We start from the raw sequence: 20,946 nt of genomic DNA, 5'->3' as shown, positions 1-20,946 counted from the left end.
CAACGTGACGTTGGTGGATGGAGCGAGACATGATGTCCCAGATGTGCTCAATTTGATTCAGGTCTGGGGAACGGGCGGGCCAGTCCATAGCATCAATGCCTTCCTCTTGCAGGAACTGCTGACACACTCCAGCCACATGAGGTCTAGCATTGTCTTGCATTAGGAGGAACCCAGGGCCAACCGCACCAGCATATGTTCTCACAAGGGGTCTGAGGATCTCATCTCGGTACCTAATGGCAGTCAGGCTACCTCTGGCGAGCACATGGAGGGCTGTGCGGCCCCCAAAAGAAATGCCACCCCACACCATGACTGACCCACCACCAAACCGGTCATGCTGGAGGATATTGCAGGCAGCAGAACGTTCTCCACGGCATCTCCAGACTCTGTCACGTCTGTCACGTGCTCAGTGTGAACCTGCTTTCATCTGTGAAGAGCACAGGGCGCCAGTGGCGAACTTGCCAATCTTGGTGTTCTCTGGCAAATGCCAAACCTCCTGCACGGTGTTGGGCTGTAAGCACAACCCCCACCTGTGGACGTCGGGCCCTCATACCACCCTCATGGAGTCTGTTTCTGACCGTTTGAGCAGACACATGCACATTTGTGGCCTGCTGGAGGTCATTTTGCAGGGCTCTGGCAGTGCTCCTCCTGCTCCTCCTTGCACAAAGGCGGAGGTAGCGGTCCTGCTGCTGGGTTGTTGCCCTCCTACGGCCTCCTCCACGTCTCCTGATATACTGGCCTGTCTCCTGGTAGGGCCTCCATGCTCTGGACACTACGCTGACAGACACAGCAAACCTTCTTGCCACAGCTCGCATTGATGTGCCATCCTGGATGAGCTGCACTACCTGAGCCACTTGTGTGGGTTGTAGACTCCGTCTCATGCTACCACTAGAGTGAAAGCACCGCCAGCATTCAAAAGTGACCAAAACATCAGCCAGGAAGCATAGGAACTGAGAAGTGGTCTGTGGTCCCCACCTGCAGAACCACTCCTTTATTGGGGGTGTCTTGCTAATTGCCTATAATTTCCACCTGTTGTCTATTCCATTTGCACAACAGCATGTGAAATTTATTGTCAATCAGTGTTGCTTCCTAAGTGGACAGTTTGATTTCACAGAAGTGTGATTGACTTGGAGTTACATTGTGTTGTTTAAGTGTTCCCTTTATTTTTTTGAGCAGTGTATTAATAAAATAATATACAAAGCTGCATACAAACATAGTCTCTTTTTTGTTTTCTTGAGTAAGGCAGCAACCAAAATGCAGGTGTTTCAGCCTGCCTCAGTACTTTTTGTGGTGGTGGGGCAAGCCAGCAGAAAATATGGAGCGCTGCGCCGTGATTGGCTCAGTGTTCTGTCACTCATGGGGACATTCTACGTCACCGCCAAGTCTAAGGGAAGAGCTAGAAAATTCTAGCCACTTGGGTGCTGCTATATAGTTACATTAGAAGTGTCCATCCAAGAAGGCTCAAGGTCATTGGCCACAGATAAAATGATGTCAAATCACGTATGTACAGTAGCATTGATTAGACAGATCATGTCAACATCATACTTTCATAATCTTAGCTAGCAGTCATCATCATGAATTAAGTCGACAATCTACTGGCGAATCCTTTTTAAATCCTTGTCATATGAAGAGAAATAATGAAGAGAAAGTATAGATAAAAACGTATTGGTGCTCGATCAACCATTGGACATAAACATTACACAACAAGTTGGAAATCGCAAATTCAACAGTGATTGGTTTGGAAGGAATCAGTGACAGCGGCTAACTACAAGCATCGCAAAGCAATCACTAGCCTGCTATTCAGTGGAGTGGCGGTGTGGTCCCAAATCTGGATTTAAGGGGCTCTTTTCCAAGTTTAAAATGATAAACATTCAACATTGGCCATGCTGTCAATGAAGCATGATTTGTGCCGCGCTCAAAACAACTGTTAACTTGGAACTGCGAAAACGTGACTTCAGTGAGTTCAAGACAATTGGGAAAGTCGGGAATAAACGAGCTCCGACTGGGAAAATACGTATTGAACGGTCATCCAACTCGGAAATTGTAAATCCGGCCTCTTTCTAGAGCTAAGACCTGAAGATCAAGGCCGTCATCATGATTCAACCTTTTTTTCCCCCAGTTGTCTCGAAAGCGCCATAAATCCAGAGAATGCCAGGCTTTGATGACAAAATTTGCCCACGAAGGACCATCGCACCACCTTCCTGTTCAAGTGAGCACAGCACAACAAGGTGAGTCCAAAAATGTCTTGTATGTTGCTGCATAAACGATGTAATATGCCAGGGAGATATGTATACTGTAGCTAAGAAAGTAATACTAAGTGTATGTTTTATAGTAAGATATTAGTAGCCCATGTGCCTCACCCTAATAATTTAGTCTATTTACCCCTATTAATTTTGCCTACTGTTCTGAATTGGTGGTGCACATATAGTCTATAGCCTGTTTAAGAGACATGTAATCACCAAATATTGTAAGAGCTGTCATTGTCTGCTTATATGCCCCTTTTATTTATCCTACAGTTCGGACTTGGTGTACAGGGAGAATACTGTAAGAACGGCCCATGTTCTGATTTCTGTCGCTGTACATTTCAAAAGTGCTAAACAAATAGTTATATTGACTATGTCCGTCCTAGCTCGCTCAATAATGTCTTAATCAAAATTATGGATCGCCTCTGATCCGCTTGTCGTCCCCTTATGCCATAGTTTATACATTTCAATTGTCATTAGAAACCACATTTGTTAAGGCAAGTCAGCCATATCAGCTATGTTTTTTTAAAGGCAGTAAATGAGGCTGAATGAACTGTTTAGCAGCCAGACAAGGCCCTGCTGATAGCCAGGTGTAGCAGTGGTAAGGTGTAGGGACTGCTGTTGGAACAGCTTTATGTAGGCCGTTTGTGGGCACCGTTTGTCACCGTTATGGTGCAACTAATGTAATGTATTGTTTAGTGCTGTGTTGTGTAGTGGATTTGCTGGCATGCACACCACTTTTTTTTGTTGCCCCACCAAGATTTATCTGCTAAAATCGCCACTGGGTGGCGCCAAAGCAGCGGGCAGTAAACCTATCTCACTGAGCTCACTTCCGTTTATTCTATATTCGACAGTCGCATGCATCAGTCTCCATTTTCAACAGGCAAAGCGCCGCGACAGGAGCACCCAGCCGCCCTCGTCAGCAGCCGCCCGGTAGCAGCGACAGCTCTACATGCGAAGCAGCGAAATTCATCTACACGAATAAGTGGATATTTACGCACTGATTACGTAACTTTACTGGACTATTTATTCTACTGTTGTTGTTTATGTTTTCTATCCACCCGAAGTTTGTTTTTAATTTTTAATTGCACAAATCGCATTTGTAACTGATTTCCAACTCAAAATGGAGAATCAAGAAGGAAAATACCTCCCGGAGCTCCTGGCGGAGAAAGACAGCCTGGACGTGTCATTTACGCACGCGATGAAACTTTTATCCGCAGGTAAAAAAAACAAATGTCATTGGCAACATTTTCCCGTGTCCTTCGTTCAAAAGGATGTATATTTTATGGATTGCGTTAAGTTTTTTGTTGTTGTTGTTGTTGTTGTTGTTGTTGTTGTTGTTGTTGTTGCTATGTACGTTTTGAAAAGGACACACCTTGGCTGGATTGTGTGCACCAAACGGGACGGGTATAGCGGTCTGTAAAACCCTGCAAACAATAAATCCTTTCATAGCCTGGCTCCGACCCGTCACCACACCGCAGTTAGGCTACAGTGTGACACGTGACCTAGACACGGTTTTAAGCAAACGTTGGAAACAAATGGTTGAATGGAGTCATTCCTAGTCGAGTTTGCGAACTTCCCATCTTCTGAAATATCGAAGTCACTTGAAAATGCGCAAGAATTAGCCTAACAGAAATCCTTACTTTCAAAGCTGCAGCCCCCCTCTGTACATGGACCGAATGGGCTTTCTGTAACCTATGTCCGCAATCCCGAGAGAGGGTATGATAGGATGCTCTCCGGTCTTTTTGTCTGGCAGATACAGTACAGCCCTTTATTGTGTGTGTGTGTGTGGTATAGTAGGTCACAGCAAATCACTATCACCAAAACTGAAAAGTATGTTTGCTGTTCTCTGGTTGGTAGTGTTAATCCAAAAAATATATAGTTTATTTTGGATAGAGAGAATGATATTCAGAGCTGGATGTCAACGCTTACCAGTTATGGTAGTTTATTTTGAGTAGTCTACTACTGAAACGAAAGTTGTTGATCGTGGAAAAAAAGACAACTAGGCTAGGTTTTGTAACAGCTTTAATTTGATACATTATAACTTGTGTCGATATGTTGACACGTTGTAACTGCGTGTGTAACAGTATTTGTATCGCCACAGTGTAAGAATGTATGGTAGGGTTTGTCTCCAAAAACACGTGTCCTATTCCTATTCGGCCAGTTATAGACGCTATGTGTTTATGGGCCAGTTTCCCGGATACATTTTATCTCTGGTCCTGGACCAAAAAAATTACGTTCAATGGAGAATCCACATTGAAAATACAGTAGGTTTTAGTCCAGGCCTTCGCTTAATTTGTGTCTTGGAATCCTGCCCTTTCTGTTTAGTCAGATGATGAAAATATTACAGACAAGATGTTGAAAGGCTTTTGTCTGGAGAAACACAGCAGTGAGTTGTTAAACGTTTCCTGAAAGATGTCTAGCCTCGACTTCCAGCTCGATCTGACACACTTTTTCCATGATGAAATATGTTTTTTTTCCATAGGTCCTTTCCACCCATGTGTTTCGCATTATAAACCAGACCTTCTGGAATTCAAATCTAGCACGGTACTGTAGCCTACCATTTGATGGAGGTGTGGAGGTAGTTTCATATATATTGTGTAGCCGGATGGCCTGGATTGTGAGAGAAAAGACGTTGGTCAGTGTTTCCTAAATTGTGTGTGTGTGTTGGGACCCTATCAATACTAGTCAGTGTCTTTTGAGATCACACTTGAAGACATGATTTCTTCATTGCTGCTAGATAAATGGAGATGCTGTACTCAAGATACTGTATGGCAGTGAATCACAATGCAAAAAAAAAAAAAAAAGACTTGGAAATGGCAGGTTAAATCAGCCTGATGTGGTGTCTGATGGTATTGACCTCGCTAAAGATAATCTGTCGTGAGCTCATCCTAAAGACCCAGACTGGAACCCCGCTGTGACTTTGTCCGTGACCTTTTTAAATGTCAACCAAAGCTGTCTGAACGATGGGCTATACATGCCTACTATACAGACGTGTATGTACAGGCGTGTAAAACAGGGTTGCATAGGTTAGCTACTGTATGTCTCACCGTGGCTGTGTCCCTCGTGGTACCTTTTTATCCAGTACTGCTAATCATTCAGATTGTAGTGCTAGATATGTCTAGCATGCTACAGAGCCTGTAGATGACTGTAGTGGTGTGTGACTGGCTGGTTAAATAACTACAGAACAATAGATGCATAGTGGCACAGTTCAATGTGTGTGTGTGTGTGTGTGGAGCACAGCAGCTACCCAGGCACCACTGCTAGGCTGCTAGCAGACCTGGCTCCCAGCTGGTAGTGTAGTTGACACGTTTGCATGTGGCATGCTGAGACACTGTCATCGCAGGGAGTGAGGCGGTGGTCTGAAATAAATGGCGTTGTACCGTACTATAGACTGAAAGGCTCTTCCGTGGCTCTATGACTTCTAACAGCGGTTTAGATGGTACAATGATTCTCCACACACACACACACTATACTTGCTTTTTTTTTGGTCAAATAAACTGAAAATATCTAAACTAGTCAAATTTTTGCAACCAGGAAATGGCAGAGCAATTTCTGCATATTGCACCTTTAATTGGTCTGGCAATTGGTCTGGCAATTAAAGGTGCAATATGCAGAAATTGCTCTGCCATTTCCTGGTTGCAAAAATTTGACTAGTTTAGATATTTTCAGTTTATAAACCGCTGTGAAATATATTTTCAATAACCCAAAAATGCTGTATTATCAGCTGTTTGGAGCTGATGTACAAAATCGAAAGTAAAAGTAAGAATAGAGAGCACAGAAATCTCACATAGACCATATCTACAGATCTATTACTCACATTTCTATGTGAATTTGGTCAGGTCGCCCCCCCCCCCCCAAAAAAAAACAATGCAGCTTTAATGTTTTCACAGTAATTACATTTAAATGATAACTACATTGTTATAACATAGTAAGATTTCGTGTTTGAATAAATGTCATTCTCCCTTGTAGAAATCGAGAGAATCCAGAAAGGTGAGCCCAAGAAGGAAGGAGGAGATGCGTACCTGGACCTTTTCACCGTCAAGAATATCAAACTGAAGGAACGCGTGCTCATACCTGTCAAACAGTATCCGAGGGTAAGCCTTCTACCTCTCCTCTTTTCTCCTTCATTCAGCAGCAGGGCTTGAATTACATGGGTGACTGGGGGGGGGTCAAACCAGGTTACAGAGTAGGGGTGTCTAAATGTTGGCCCCCCCCCAAGGTGCTGATTCAAAATGTATCGCGATTCAATACTGTGATTTTATTGCAATTCAATGTTCCAAACATATTGCTCATCATATGTCTGCTGCAGAGGGACAAGAGAGAGCCATGAGAAAAACAGTTTTGATCAGTCATGGAAACTAAGGTGCTGAAAACGAATTGTCTCTCTATTTAAATGATGGAGAACAAGCTATGAATGAAAAATACTGGAGTTTTTGGTGCAGATGTCGCCAACTAACGCAAAAATAATAATATTGCAATATTGTCACAACTATATATCGTCATGTTTATGTTTGACGATATATCGTTATATATGTTAATGTTTGACGATATATCGTCAAACATAACCTCCCAATATGTAACTCTATTAACACCTCCCATCACCAGTAGGCATATGAGAAAATATAAGTGTAGTTAAAAGTGGTTCGCCGAACTAGGTTTCTTCCGTGATGAGTCATTTTTTTTTATCTGAGACGGCAAGCTTGTGTAGGCTTCAAAAGCTCTAGGCTTTAGCTGGGTGGACTTATACATCGATCCGTCACTTATCAAATCACATTTTATTGGTCACATACACGTGTTTAGCAGATGTTATTGCAGGTGTAGTGTAGTGCTTGTGTTGTGTAGCTCCAACAGTGCAGTAATATCTAACAAGTAATGTCTAACAATTTCACAACAATACACACACACACACAAAACTCTAAAGTAAAGGAATGGAATTAAGAAATTTGGACGAGCAATGCCAGAGCATCATAGTCTATTCTACTGTATCATAGTCTAAGATGCAGTAGAATAGGTGACGCCACTTAGACCAGAGAGGACTTGTCAACTTTCTCTAGACAGGGTTCCTCCAATCAGAGCTTTGATATCTAGAGTAGTTCTGGTTGTATTTGAATAATGTTCACTAATTGGTCAGATTCTGGTCACCCAGAGTCCCAGTTCAGAGAGAGAGAGAGAGAGAGAGAGAGAGAGAGAGAGAGAGAGAGAGAGAGAGAGAGAGAGAGAGAGAGAGAGAGAGAGAGAGAGAGAGAGAGGAGAGAGAGAGAGAGAGAGAGAGAGAGAATTATAATTGAATTGCCCTGCGCTCAACAATGTTTTAGGGATTAAACGAGGTTAACACGTTTCAACGTGAAAGGCCCCCCCCCCCCCCCGAAGGACAACGATTATTAATCCACTTCCTGGTCCCTCATTATTTTAAGTATCACTAAAACTCTGTATTTATATGGTGATTACATGGTAGGCAGAACTTTGCACGGGGGTGCGTGACGTGACCACGGTGGTGCGTGACGTGACCACGGGGTGTGGGTCTACAGCCGTTCTACCACTCTGCGGCACAATTGTTCCATTACAGTTGCTTCATGTTTCAAATGCTTTTGTTGCCCAGTTCCTTACACTATTGAAGGTCTGACACATTTGTATTGGGAAAGGCCATACGACCCATAGTGATGTACGGGTTGATTTATAATCCGCAGTCCCTGCGGTTATATCCGCATGCGGGTTTAGGGTCATGAAATGTTGTGTGGATGAAGGACGGCTGGGTTGAATAAAGAAGAAAAAAAACGATACCTTAAAAAATCCATAAATGTATAATTATTGTGCAAATTTTATATTTATAAGCTACATCAAGGTTTTTCCCCTCCGTTATTTTAGGCTATCTGGCATGGAGCCTAACCTTTTATGTCCTGATTGTACGCGTGCCAAATAGCCTACACGCCAATCGCCAAATACTTTTGGGAACAGGCAGAAAAAGTTATAACGTCAATCCACAGAGGCAAAAAAAGGAACATTTCGGAGTTGAATTCAATAAGAGAAAAGCTGCGAAATGTAGAGTTCTAAATAGTGTTGGGGAGGTGGTGAAAGAGGATGATAACGGTGCCTTAAATAGTCCTGGGACACATCAAAGGAACTGTAGCCTACTGTTCAGATGGATTAAACTGACTCTGAAATCTGGACTCTGAAATCTGGACACTGACTGTAGGTCTATAACCTCTCACATAGACTTAATATTAACTCTTGCAGAATTAAGCGTTTCTTGCAGTACAATGACACACACACCAAATGTAGGCTACATTTTTTGACTCTGTAAACAAGAGTGGAGAAATATATATTTATTTATATTATTATTTATTTATTTTTTGAGCCATCGAACCCACAACCCTGGTGTTGCACACACCATGCTCTACCAACTGAGCCTTCCCTGTGGCTCAGTTGGTAGAGCATGGTGTGTGCAACGCCAGGGTTGTGGGTTCTATTCCCACGGGGGACCAGTACAAAAAAAAAAAATGCATGAAATGAAAATGAAATGTATGCATTCAAGTCGCTGAAATGTATGCATGTAAGTCGCTCTGGATAAGAATGTCTGCTAAATGACTAAAATGTAAATCTTGGGAGAATGCAAATGCAATTAGTTAGCGTCTGTAGAGGTACTGTCTTTTTTAGCATCATTCAAGCTGATAGTATTCTAGGCACATAAAATATGCATCCAAGGAGAACTGAAATCTTATCAGAAACATGTTGGGTTGTTTTCACAGCTTTTGTATTTCCTTACAACCGAGTCAAACTGATGTCATTTGGAAACTTTGCACAGAAAATCTTTCCTATTTTATTTTATTTATTTATAATTTAAAAAAAACATTTCTGAGTTATTGCATTTTCTCCCCGGTCAATTTAAAAATATCTTTGCTCTGCGAAAGAAGAAGAAATGACAGAGAAATGTATCGATGTCAACTAGATTGAAGCATTCATTCTATCCCTTTATGACATCATTCTGTTGAGCAAGAGTTTATTTAGTCTCCTATAGGGCAACATGAAGAGACGCTGCATCTATCTAATTATAGACAAGTCGACTAAACAAATAGCCTACCAAAATGTCTGGAATTATAAGCAGAAACATCTAATTTAGGCCCCCCAAAGATTGTGCACCCCCTGTCAAAACATTGTGCGCCCCCCTGTCAAAAAGTAATTGCGTCGTCTCTGACTGTAGCCTACAGAGCATGTTCTATATTAGCAGGTTAGGGTCGGGTGTGGCCTCTGATTTCCACTTTATCATGTGTATAGTCGGGCAGTTACGTGTGGGTTATTAGCAATTGCGGGTGGGTGCTGGTGACCAAACAGCTGACCCATGCACCACTAATGACCCACACTGAAACACTATGTTTTATGCAACAAGTACAGAACACACAGCCATATGCTTTCCTGCACACTGGTACACAACGAACCATGTAGATATTCTGTGGTCTAAACCTGTCTTGTTTGTCTGTTTCCAGTTCAACTTTGTGGGGAAGATTCTTGGCCCTCAGGGCAACACAATCAAACGCCTTCAGGAAGAGACTGGGGCAAAGATCTCTGTACTGGGCAAAGGATCCATGAGGGACAAGGCGAAGGTGAATGAGCTGATGTACACCTGGCATGTTACACACACACACACACCTGGCATGTTACACACACACACACACACACACACACACACACACACACACACACACACACACCTGGCATGTTACACACACACACACACACACACACACACACACACACACACACACACACACACACACACACACACACACACACACACACACACACACACCTGGCATGTTACACACACACACACACACACACACACACACACACACACACACACACACACACACCTGGCATGTTACACACACACACCTGGCATGTTACACACACACACACACACACCTGGCATGTTACACACACACACACACCTGGCATGTTACACACACACACACACCTGGCATGTTACACACACACACACACCTGGCATGTTACACACACACACACACACCTGGCATGTTACACACACACACACACACCTGGCATGTTACACACACACACACACACACCTGGCATGTTACACACACACACACACACCTGGCATGTTACACACACACACACACACACCTGGCATGTGACACACACACACACACACCTGGCATGTGACACACACACACACACACACCTGGCATGTGACACACACACACACACACCTGGCATGTGACACACACACACACACACCTGGCATGTGACACACACACACACACACACACACACACACACACCTGGCATGTTACACACACACCTGGCATGTTACACACACACCTGGCATGTTACACACACACCTGGCATGTTACACACACACCTGGCATGTTACACACACACACACATACACCTGGCATGTTACACACAAACCTGGCATGTTACACACACACCTGGGATGTTACACACACACACACACCTGGCATGTTACACACACACACACACACCTGGCATGTTACACACACACACACACACACACACACACCTGGCATGTTACACACACACACACACACACCTGGCATGTGACACACACACACACACCTGGCATGTGACACACACACACACACACACACACACCTGGCATGTTACACACACACACACACACACACACCTGGCATGTTACACACACACAGACCCAGACCGAGGTGGCTTGTCTTCCTCAATAAGCTCTCTAATTGTCCTGTGTTGTGTTTCAGGAGGAGGGTCTGAGGAAAGGTGGTGAGCCCAAGTACGCACACCTGTCCATGGAGCTGCATGTCTTCATCGAGGTGTTTGCTCCCGTGCCCGAGGCGTATCTACGCATGGCCCACGCCATGGAGGAAGTCAAGAAGTTCCTTTTTCCTGTGAGTGGAATTAGACTCTTAAGTGTGGTGGTTCTGTAAGTTCCAGTGCTTTGTTTGATTGGCTTTTTATTTTCCTTGTCTGCCCCTAAAAAAATAAAATAAAGGTGCAAGTTGACACCAAATAAGGTTCTTGAGAGCGATGGTATACGGGAACCATTTTAGTGTCTCTGAAGAACCACAAAATGGGAAGGTTCTATGAAGAACCAAACAAAACCAGTAATGTTTCGGCCCTCTAGGACCAGAGTTGCTGTATGGTTTTAAGCCTTATTTGCATATTTCCCAAGGTACCTTTTCAAGTGAATTTTCAAGGTACCATTAACACCATGACTGTGTTTGCTAGTGACAGAGACATGATTGTTGTATTCATTTTTACTCTTGTGGCCTTCACCAAGTGAGCTCCTAAGTGAATTTGTTGTCATTTAAAATCACAATACATATTTCATAAGGCCTTCTTTTAAAGGCCTAGTTTACAGGCTGCATCAAACTGCAAATCACATTATACTGGCTTGCGAAGTGATGTGTAATTCCTATTGACATCCACCCAGAGTGGGGATATCCAACATTTGGATTTGTTATTCACCTGCAACATGCATTCAGAATAACTGGCAGGGTATGATTTTAAAATATCACACTACATAAACCATATAAACTGGAACTAGCATTTCAGTAACGGGTGCTATAAGTCCAAGTAACAGATTGGAATAGCTTAGAAAAATGCTTTTATTTATGTTTATGGGCTCCCAAGTGGCGCAGCGGTCTAAGACACTGCATCTCAGTGCTAGAGGCGTCACTACAGATCCTGGTTCGATTCCAGGCCGTGATTGGGAATCCCATAGGGCGGCACACAATTGGCCCAGCGTCGTCCGGGTTAGGGTTTCATTGTAAAATAAGAATTTGTTCTTAACTTACTTGCCTAGTTAAATAAAAAATATTTGAGAAGCATAACATGAATTAATCAATCAATGTACTTGCAGAAACAGATATTGAAACAAACACTTCTAAATATCAAACTGCAATAGAGCATGCTGGGAAATATAATGCGTGGTTAAACTCTGGTTATTAACACCAACACTGGGGTTCTTTTTACACCACCTGAGTGTTAATTTAACTCTTAAATCAACACTAGAAACGTTACACTGAAAAATCAACACTAGCTAAGAATGCCCAATTTGCTGTGTGCTATGAAAGGGACACATCTGCAAGCTTCCATACATTTTCAAGAACCTTTTAGAATTCTGAAGAGCTGTTGATGCCACGTCAAGAACCCCACGCTTCACTCAAAGGTTATTTTATCTGGCAAGAGCAGAACCATTTAAGAAAGAGTGTACCTTGTCAAGGTCGTGATCAGTTGCATAAACTGTAGTATTTTTATTAGGCAAGTGCAGGTTACTTTTCAAGACATGAAAAAAAATAAAAAATAATGCAATTTTCTTTATTTGTAAGAAATGGTTTTGATACCTAAACAGTTATCAAATGCTATTGGTTGATTGGTCGATTTGAACAGTTTGACACGATACACAAAGCAAGCACCACGTCATTCGATGGACTGACCGACGATGTGTCTGCTTACCTGGATTAATAACCAGCCTCGATAGGGCAGTGAGCCTGAGCCTATAAACAATCAGCTTAAAAAATAATTGGGTCACTTTCACCGTGCCAGCAGGGTGCCCCCACATGGCTCTAAATATCCGTAAGCCTCCTGTGATAGAAGAGGAGGGTAGTGCTTCCCAAAGACACTCCTCCAACTGCTGAGTTACACTGGGGCATCTGGGAAATAGTCAGCTTTTAACTGCTTCTCTGGATGCGCAGCTATGGCAGCATGAGCGGGATTCTTGAAAATAGAATAGAGCGTAATTTTACACTGTGCAGTGCGAACCTCTCGCGACGCTGTTTTGCTTACTCCCAGGTTTCATTGAAATTAGCAGGTTACACATACAGGTTGTAAAGGCGTTTGTTCGGCATAGGCCAAGATCATAGCACTGATACTACAAAAAAAAAATGGTACCTCCTAATATTTCGAAAAATTCTTAGAAACATTTTGCATATAGAGGTTGCTGTTATTCTAGATCTGTTTCTGTGGAGACCTTGAGTAACAGCATTCTGAGAAAATGTCCCCCAGCTCACCTTTGGTGGCCCATTCCTGTTGCATTGGGGACTGCCATGTTGCCGCTAATACTTTGGAAGGATTCCAAGCTGGAGAATTATGTTTGGAATTCTGGACGCTGATGAACTTGTTTGAATATTGCTATCCTACAGATGTAGCATATTAATTTGATCACCCTGTAGTTGCAGGAAATGTCCTGTACAGAAGGAAATGCAAACTTGTATTGTATTCGAAGGCTTCTAAAGTTTGTAATTTCCACTTGAACATTTCTGACTTAATTTGCCCTAACTAAAAATATATCAACCCCTGCAAAAAGGTCCATGAATGATAATCCACACAATAATTCACATTTCCTCTGGCCGCAGGAATATTTTACTGCTGTGAGAAACTGGTTAACCTCTTGGGGCTAGGTGGGACGCTAGCGTGCCACCCGTGGTGCACTCCATCAACAGCAGGTGCATTTCAAGAGCGGCAAATTTGAATCCAAATAAATGTCAAAATTCAAATTTTTCAAAAATACAACTATTTTACACCATTTGAAAGATAAACATCTCCTTAATCTAACCACGTTTTACGATTTCAAAAAGGTTTTACGGCGAAAGCATAAATTTAGAGTATGTTAGGACAGTACATTTACAAGAGTTGTGTGTAATGTTTTGTCAAGTCAAAGACAGGGTCACCAAAACCATAAAACCAGCTGAAATGATGCACTAACCTTTTACAATCTCCATCAGATGACACTCCTAGGACATTATGTTAGACAATGCATGCATTTTTAGTTCTATCAAGTTCATATTTATATCCAAAAACAGCGTTTTACTATGGCATTGATGTTGAGGAAATCGTTTCCCTCCAATAACCGGCAGTCAAGTCAGCGTAACAAATTAAATAATTAAAATTAGAAAACATTGGTAAAATATTATATTGTCATTTAAAGAATTATAGATTTACATCTCTTGAACGCAATCAACTTGCCAGATTTAAAAATAACCTTACTGGGAAATCACACTTTGCAATAATCTGAGCACTGCGCCCAGAAAAATACGCGTTGCGATACAGACTAGACGTCATGTTGGGGAGATCTAAAATCGAAAATACTATGTAAATAATCCATTACCTTTGATTCTCTTCATCAGATGTCAATTCCAGGTATCACAGGTCCATAACGAATGTAGTTTTGTTCAAAAAAGCTCATAATTTATGTCCAAAAATCTCCGTCTCGTTAGCACATGATGTAAGCCAGCCGGACTTCTCGTCATGAACGAGGGGAAAAAATATATTTCCGTTCGTTCAAACATGTCAAACGTTGTATAGCATAAATCATTAGGGCCTTTTTTAACCAGAACATGAATAATATTCAAGGTGGACGAATGCATACTCTTTTATAACGTATTGGAACGAGGGTACCCAACATGAACTCGCGCGCCAGGTGTCTAATGGGACATCATCGTTCCATGGCTCTTGTTCGGTCAGATCTCCCTCCAGAAGACTCAAAACACAACGCTGCCCCCTAGACCCAACAGGTTAAATGAATATCCTATATCTGTAGCTATTTTGTATTTTGTTGTGACTTTACTTTCATTAATCTGATGACTGTTATTTATCGAATCAAATATGTATAATTGTTACCTGATTTTTTTTAAATTAATCATTTACTTATTAACCTGTTGGGTCTAGGGGGCAGCATTTGCACGTCTGGATAAAAAAAATTTACCCGATTTAATCTGGTTACTAATCCTACCCAGTAACTAGAATATGCATATACTTATTATATATGGATAGAAAACACTCTAAAGTTTCCAAAACTGTTTGAATGGTGTCTGTGAGTATAACAGAACTCATTTGGCAGGCAAAACCCTGAGACATTTTCTGACAGGAAGTGGATACCTGATGTGTTGTATTGACTTTAAACCTATCCCATTGAAAAACACAGGGGCTTAGGAATATTTTGGCACTTCCTATTGCTTCCACTAGATGTCACCAGCCTTTACAAAGTGTTTTGAGTCTTCTGGAGGGAGATCTGACCGAACAAGAGCCATGGAACGATGATGTCCCATTAGACACCTGGCGCGCGAGTTCATGTTGGGTACCCTCGTTCCAATACGTTATAAAAGAGTATGCATTCGTCCACCTTGAATATTATTCATGTTCTGGTTAAAAAAGGCCCTAATGATTTATGCTATACAACGTTTGACATGTTTGAACGAACGGAAATATATTTTTTCCCCTCGTTCATGACGAGAAGTCCGGCTGGCTTACATCATGTGCTAACGAGACGGAGATTTTTGGACATAAATGATGAGCTTTTTTGAACAAAACTACATTCGTTATGGACCTGTGATACCTGGAAGTGACATCTGATGAAGAGAATCAAAGGTAATGGATTATTTACATAGTATTTTCGATTTTAGATCTCCCCAACATGACGTCTAGTCTGTATCGCAACGCGTATTTTTCTGGGCGCAGTGCTCAGATTATTGCAAAGTGTGATTTCCCAGTAAGGTTATTTTTAAATCTGGCAAGTTGATTGCGTTCAAGAGATGTAAATCTATAATTCTTTAAATGACAATATAATATTTTACCAATGTTTTCTAATTTTAATTATTTAATTTGTTACGCTGACTTGACTGCCGGTTATTGGAGGGAAACGATTTCCTCAACATCAATGCCATAGTAAAACGCTGTTTTTGGATATAAATATGAACTTGATAGAACTAAAAATGCATGCATTGTCTAACATAATGTCCTAGGAGTGTCATCTGATGGAGATTGTAAAAGGTTAGTGCATCATTTTAGCTGGTTTTATGGTTTTGGTGACCCTGTCTTTGACTTGACAAAACATTACACACAACTCTTGTAAATGTACTGTCCTAACATACTCTAAATTTATGCTTTCGCCGTAAAACCTTTTTGAAATCGTAAAACGTGGTTAGATTAAGGAGATGTTTATCTTTCAAATGGTGTAAAATAGTTGTATTTTTGAAAAATTTGAATTTTGACATTTATTTGGATTCAAATTTGCCGCTCTTGAAATGCACCTGCTGTTGATGGAGTGCACCACGGGTGGCACGCTAGCGTCCCACCTAGCCCCAAGAGGTTAACTCACTAGGAATTTGGGGCACCACGAGAGCAGTTGTTTAGAGTGACCATCTCCTGAATTAAACTTGAAAGGTACTTACCTATCATATCCATAAAACAGTGAACGTATTAAAAGTAAGACATTTATTTACGCCGTTTATCTCTGTTGGAACCAGCCCTCCTTTGGAAGAGTGTCGGTTTGGCCTTTCAGTGGCATGCTTGTTTGTCCAAAAAGGGGTCCCCTCCTTTTCCCTGTCTTCTTTGTGCTGTTCACTCTGGACGATGGTCCTAGGGTAATGGTTAGCCAGCCGTGTCGGCGGTTCCTGTCGAAGATGAGAGTCGGAGAATACGGTGATTTGAGAAGAGTAGTAGGATGGGATGGTTTGAATAGTAGTAGTATGGTACCACTTAAATTCGCTTTTCTTGATATCTGACTTAGGACAGCTAATCAGCCGTACTGGTGATTGTCTGGGAGATGAGCTTCTCGCCTACACCTCATGTTGATATTCAGTGTTCAGGATTCAGACCACTTTACACGCACAGCTGCAACCTGGCAATGTTCTGGTCTAGTATGTTAATTCTTAGCTAGTCCTTTTATGCACTCTGGTCGAAAAGGACGGTTCCATCAGGCTGGCACACTCTCTGACCTCACTCGGATCATGGTTACTTACTATGCAAAGGTATATGATAGCAAATGATCTCTTATGACTCCTTCAATTACATTCCTATCTTAACAATAATACTTTCATCATTTGGCATATTATATGCACATAGTATTGGATGGAAACTTGACAGATAAAGGGGATATACTTTCCAAGTTACAGTATTTTGGTTTATACCATTTTTAATGGTATCACAAAATAAAAACCAACATGTCATTAGTTTTCTATAACTCCCCACTGACCGTTCCCCACATTCTTATGTTAGAGATATTGTTCCAGTATTCACTTTTGAACGTGTTAGAGTTTCAGCAGGAAAAGCCTGTTAACCTCTTACATCTAGACGTTCCGCTAGCGGAACACCTGCTCCAATATCCAATGATAGGCGTGGCGCGAATTACAAATTCCTCAAAAATACAAAAACTTCAATTTTTCAAACGTATGACTATTTCACAGCATTTTAAAGATAAGACTCTCCTTTATCTAACCACACTGTCCGATTTCAAAAAGGCTTTACAACGAAAGCAAAACATTAGATTATGTCAGCAGAGTACCAAGCCAGAAATAATCAGACACCCATTTTTCAAGCTAGCATATAATGTCACAAAAACCCAGAAGACAGCTAAATGCAGCACTAACCTTTGATGATCTTCATCAGATGACAACCCTAGGACATTATGTTATACAATACATGCATGTTTTGTTCAATCAAGTTCATATTTATATAAAAAAACAGCTTTTTACATTAGCATGTGACTAGCATGTGACTAGCATTCCCACCGAACACTGCCGGTGAATTTACTAAATTACTCACGATAAACGTTCACAAAAAGCATAACAATTATTTTAAGAATTATAGATACAGAACTCCTCTATGCACTCGATATGTCCGATTTTAAAATAGCTTTTTGGTGAAAGCGCATTTTGCAATATTCTAAGTACATAGCCCAGGCATCACGGGCTAGCTATTTAGACACCCGGCAAGTTTAGCACTCACCAATATCAGCTTTACTATTATAAAAGTTTGATTACCTTTTGTTGTCTTTGTCAGAATGCACTCCCAGGACTGCTACTTCAATAACAAATGTTGGTTTGGTCCAAAATAATCCATCGTTATATCCGAATAGCGGCGTTTTGTTCGTGCGTCCCAGACACTATCTGAAATGGTAAATCAGGGTCGTGCGCATGGCGCAATTCGTGACAAAAAAAATCTAAATATTCCATTACCGTACTTCGAAGCATGTCAACCGCTGTTTAAAATCCATTTTTATGCCATTTTTCTCGTAAAAAAGCGATAATATTCCGACCGGGAATGTCCATTTAGCTAAACAGAGGAAAGTAAACAAAGCTTTCAGTCGACGCGGGCACGAGCCTGAGTCTCACAGTACTGTAACCAGCCACTACCCAAACGCGCTACTTTTTTTCAGCCAGAGCCTGCAAAGCCACGATTCCGCTTTTTGCCGCCTTCTGAGACCCTATGGCAGCCGTAGGAAGTGTCACGGGACAGCTAAGATCCTCACTCTTCAATAAACAGAGACAAGAAGAACGACACCTTGTCAGACAGGCCACTTCCTGCCTGAAACCTTGTCAGGTTTTTGCCTGCCAAATGAGTTCTGTTATACTCACAGGCACCATTCAAACAGTTTTAGAAATTTTAGGGTGTTTTCTATCCATATGTAATAAGTATATGCATATTCTAGTTACTGGGTAGGAGTGGTAACCAGATTAAATCGGGTACGTTTTCTATCCAGCCGTGAAAATACTGCCCCCTAGCCATAACAGGTTAAAACCTCTTACATCTAGATGTTCCGCTAGCGGAACACCGCTCCAATATCCAATGATAGGGCGTGGCGCGGATGACAAACTCCTCGAAAATCCGAAAACTTCAATTTTTCAAACATATGACTATTTTACACCATTTTAAAGACAAGACTCTGCTTTATCTAACCACACTGTCCGATTTCAAAAAGGATTTACAACGAAAGCAAAACATTAGATTGTGTCAGGAGAGTACCCAGACAGAAATAATCAGACACCCATTTTTCAAGCTAGCATATAATGTCACAAAAACCAAAACCACAGCTAAATGCAGCACTAACCTTTGATGATCTTCATCAGATGACAACCCTAGGACATTATGTTATACAATACATGCATGTTTTGTTCAATCAAGTTCATATTTATATCAAAAAACAGCTTTTTACATTAGCATGTGACATTCAGAACTAGCATTCCCACTGAACACGTCTGGTGAATTTACTAAATTACTCACGATAAACGTTCACAAAAAACATAACAATTATTTAAAGAATTATAGATACAGAACTCCTTTATGCAATCGCGGTGTCCGATTTTAAAATAGCTTTTCGGTGAAAGCACATTTTGCAATATTCTGAGTAGATAGCCCGGCCATCACAGGCTAGCTATTTTGACACCCACCAAGTTTGGTACTCACCAAACTCAGATTTACTATAAGAAAAATTTGATTACCTTTGCTGTTCTTCGTCAGAATGCACTCCCAGGACTTCTACTTCAACAACAAATGTTGGTTTGGTTCCAAATAATCCATAGTTATATCCAAATAGCGGCGTTTTGTTCGTGCGTTCAAGACACTATCCGAAGGGTAACGAAGGGTGACGCGCCGGCGCATATCATGACAAAAAAATTCAAAATATTCCATTACCGTATTTCGAAGCATGTGAAACGCTGTTTAAAATCAATTTTTATGCGATTTTTCTCGTAAAATAGCGATAATATTCCGACCGGGAGACGTCGTTTTCGTTCAAAGACTGAAAATGTAAAATGGACTCTTCACGTGCACGCGCGCCCGTCTCATTGTTCTCAGATCGACCACTATCCAAATGCGCTACTGTTTTTCAGCAAGGGACTGCAGAGTCATCATTCAACGTTCTGGTGCCTTCTGAGAGCCTATGGGAGCCTTAGAAAGTGTCACGTTACAGCAGAGATCCTCTATTTTCAATAAAGAGGCTAAAGAAGGCCAAGAAATGGTCAGAGAGGGCACTTCCTGTTTGGAATCTTCTCAGGTTTTGGCCTGCCATATGAGTTCTGTTATACTCACAGGCACCATTCAAACAGTTTTAGAAACTTTAGGGTGTTTTCTATCCAAATCAAACAATTATATGCATATTCTAGTTTCTGGGCAGGAGTAACAAACAGATTAAATCGGGTACGTGTTTTTTATCCGGCCGTGAAAATACTGCCCCCTATCCATAACAGGTTAACAAAGACATTCCTTTTGTTCATACTGGAGGGGGAGAAAGAGTCCCCCTTCTGCTGTAATTTACAACAGGGTGTAAACTGTCAACCCCTCCAGCAGCTCCCTCCTCCTCCCCCCTCTGTGGGTGAGATAGGGTCTGGTTACTCTCATCCATTGCCAAGCTGATCTAACCCATTCTGATCTGCACAAGACAGTCATGACAATTTGTTAAACTGTTGTGGTGTTATTCCTATATGCTGCAGAAGTTGTTTGGTTATTGATATTCTAGCTATGCAGTAATTGCATATCTTAATTTCCCTGTAAAGAAGATGCAAAAATCATATACAGTACCAGTCAAAAGTCTTGACACCTACTCATTCCAGGGTTTTTATTTTCTTTTTCCTATTTTCTACATTGTAGAATAATAGTGAAGACATCAAAACTATGAAATAACACATATGGAATCATGGAGTAACCAAAAGAGTGTTAAACAAATCAAAATATATTTTATATTTGAGGTTCTTCAAATTAGCCACCCTTTGGCTTGATGACTGCCAAGAGTGTGCAAAGCTTTCTCTCAACCAGCTCCATGAAGTAGTTACCTGGAATGCATTTCAATTAACAGGTGTGCCTTGCTAAGTTAATTTGTGGAATTTCTTTCCTTAATGCGTTTGAGCCAATCATTTGTGTTGTGACAAGGTAGGGAGGGTATACAGAAGATAGCCCTACTTGGTATAAGACCAAG

General features: G+C 41.4%; 1 protein-coding gene across 3 annotated transcripts in view; it reads left to right on the top strand.

The window, feature by feature from the left end:
• The first annotated feature begins 3,093 nt into the window (after window positions 1-3,093).
• The window catches only part of LOC106570703 (KH domain-containing, RNA-binding, signal transduction-associated protein 1), a 31,645-nt gene continuing 13,792 nt past the window's right edge, over window positions 3,094-20,946 (top strand). For 2 of the 3 annotated variants that reach the window (XR_001320733.3, XM_014143174.3), the window contains exons 1-4: window positions 3,095-3,460; window positions 6,213-6,337; window positions 9,725-9,841; window positions 10,997-11,143. Coding sequence is in view for 2 of the 3 variants with exons in the window: in XM_014143174.3 (XP_013998649.2) it covers window positions 3,364-3,460; window positions 6,213-6,337; window positions 9,725-9,841; window positions 10,997-11,143 (486 nt within the window). In the remaining variant the exon portion in view is untranslated. Of the gene's footprint in view, window positions 3,461-6,212; window positions 6,338-9,724; window positions 9,842-10,996; window positions 11,144-20,946 lie in introns of all 3 variants that reach the window. The other variant, XM_014143175.3, reaches the window with a different exon arrangement.

This window comes from Salmo salar, chromosome 14 (assembly GCF_965601325.2).
Source record: "Salmo salar chromosome 14, fSalSal1, whole genome shotgun sequence".
In the NCBI taxonomy this organism is placed as follows: domain Eukaryota; kingdom Metazoa; phylum Chordata; class Actinopteri; order Salmoniformes; family Salmonidae; genus Salmo; species Salmo salar.
Note: the sequence above shows the minus strand (reverse complement) of the source record. Positions and strands in the feature narration are given on the sequence as shown.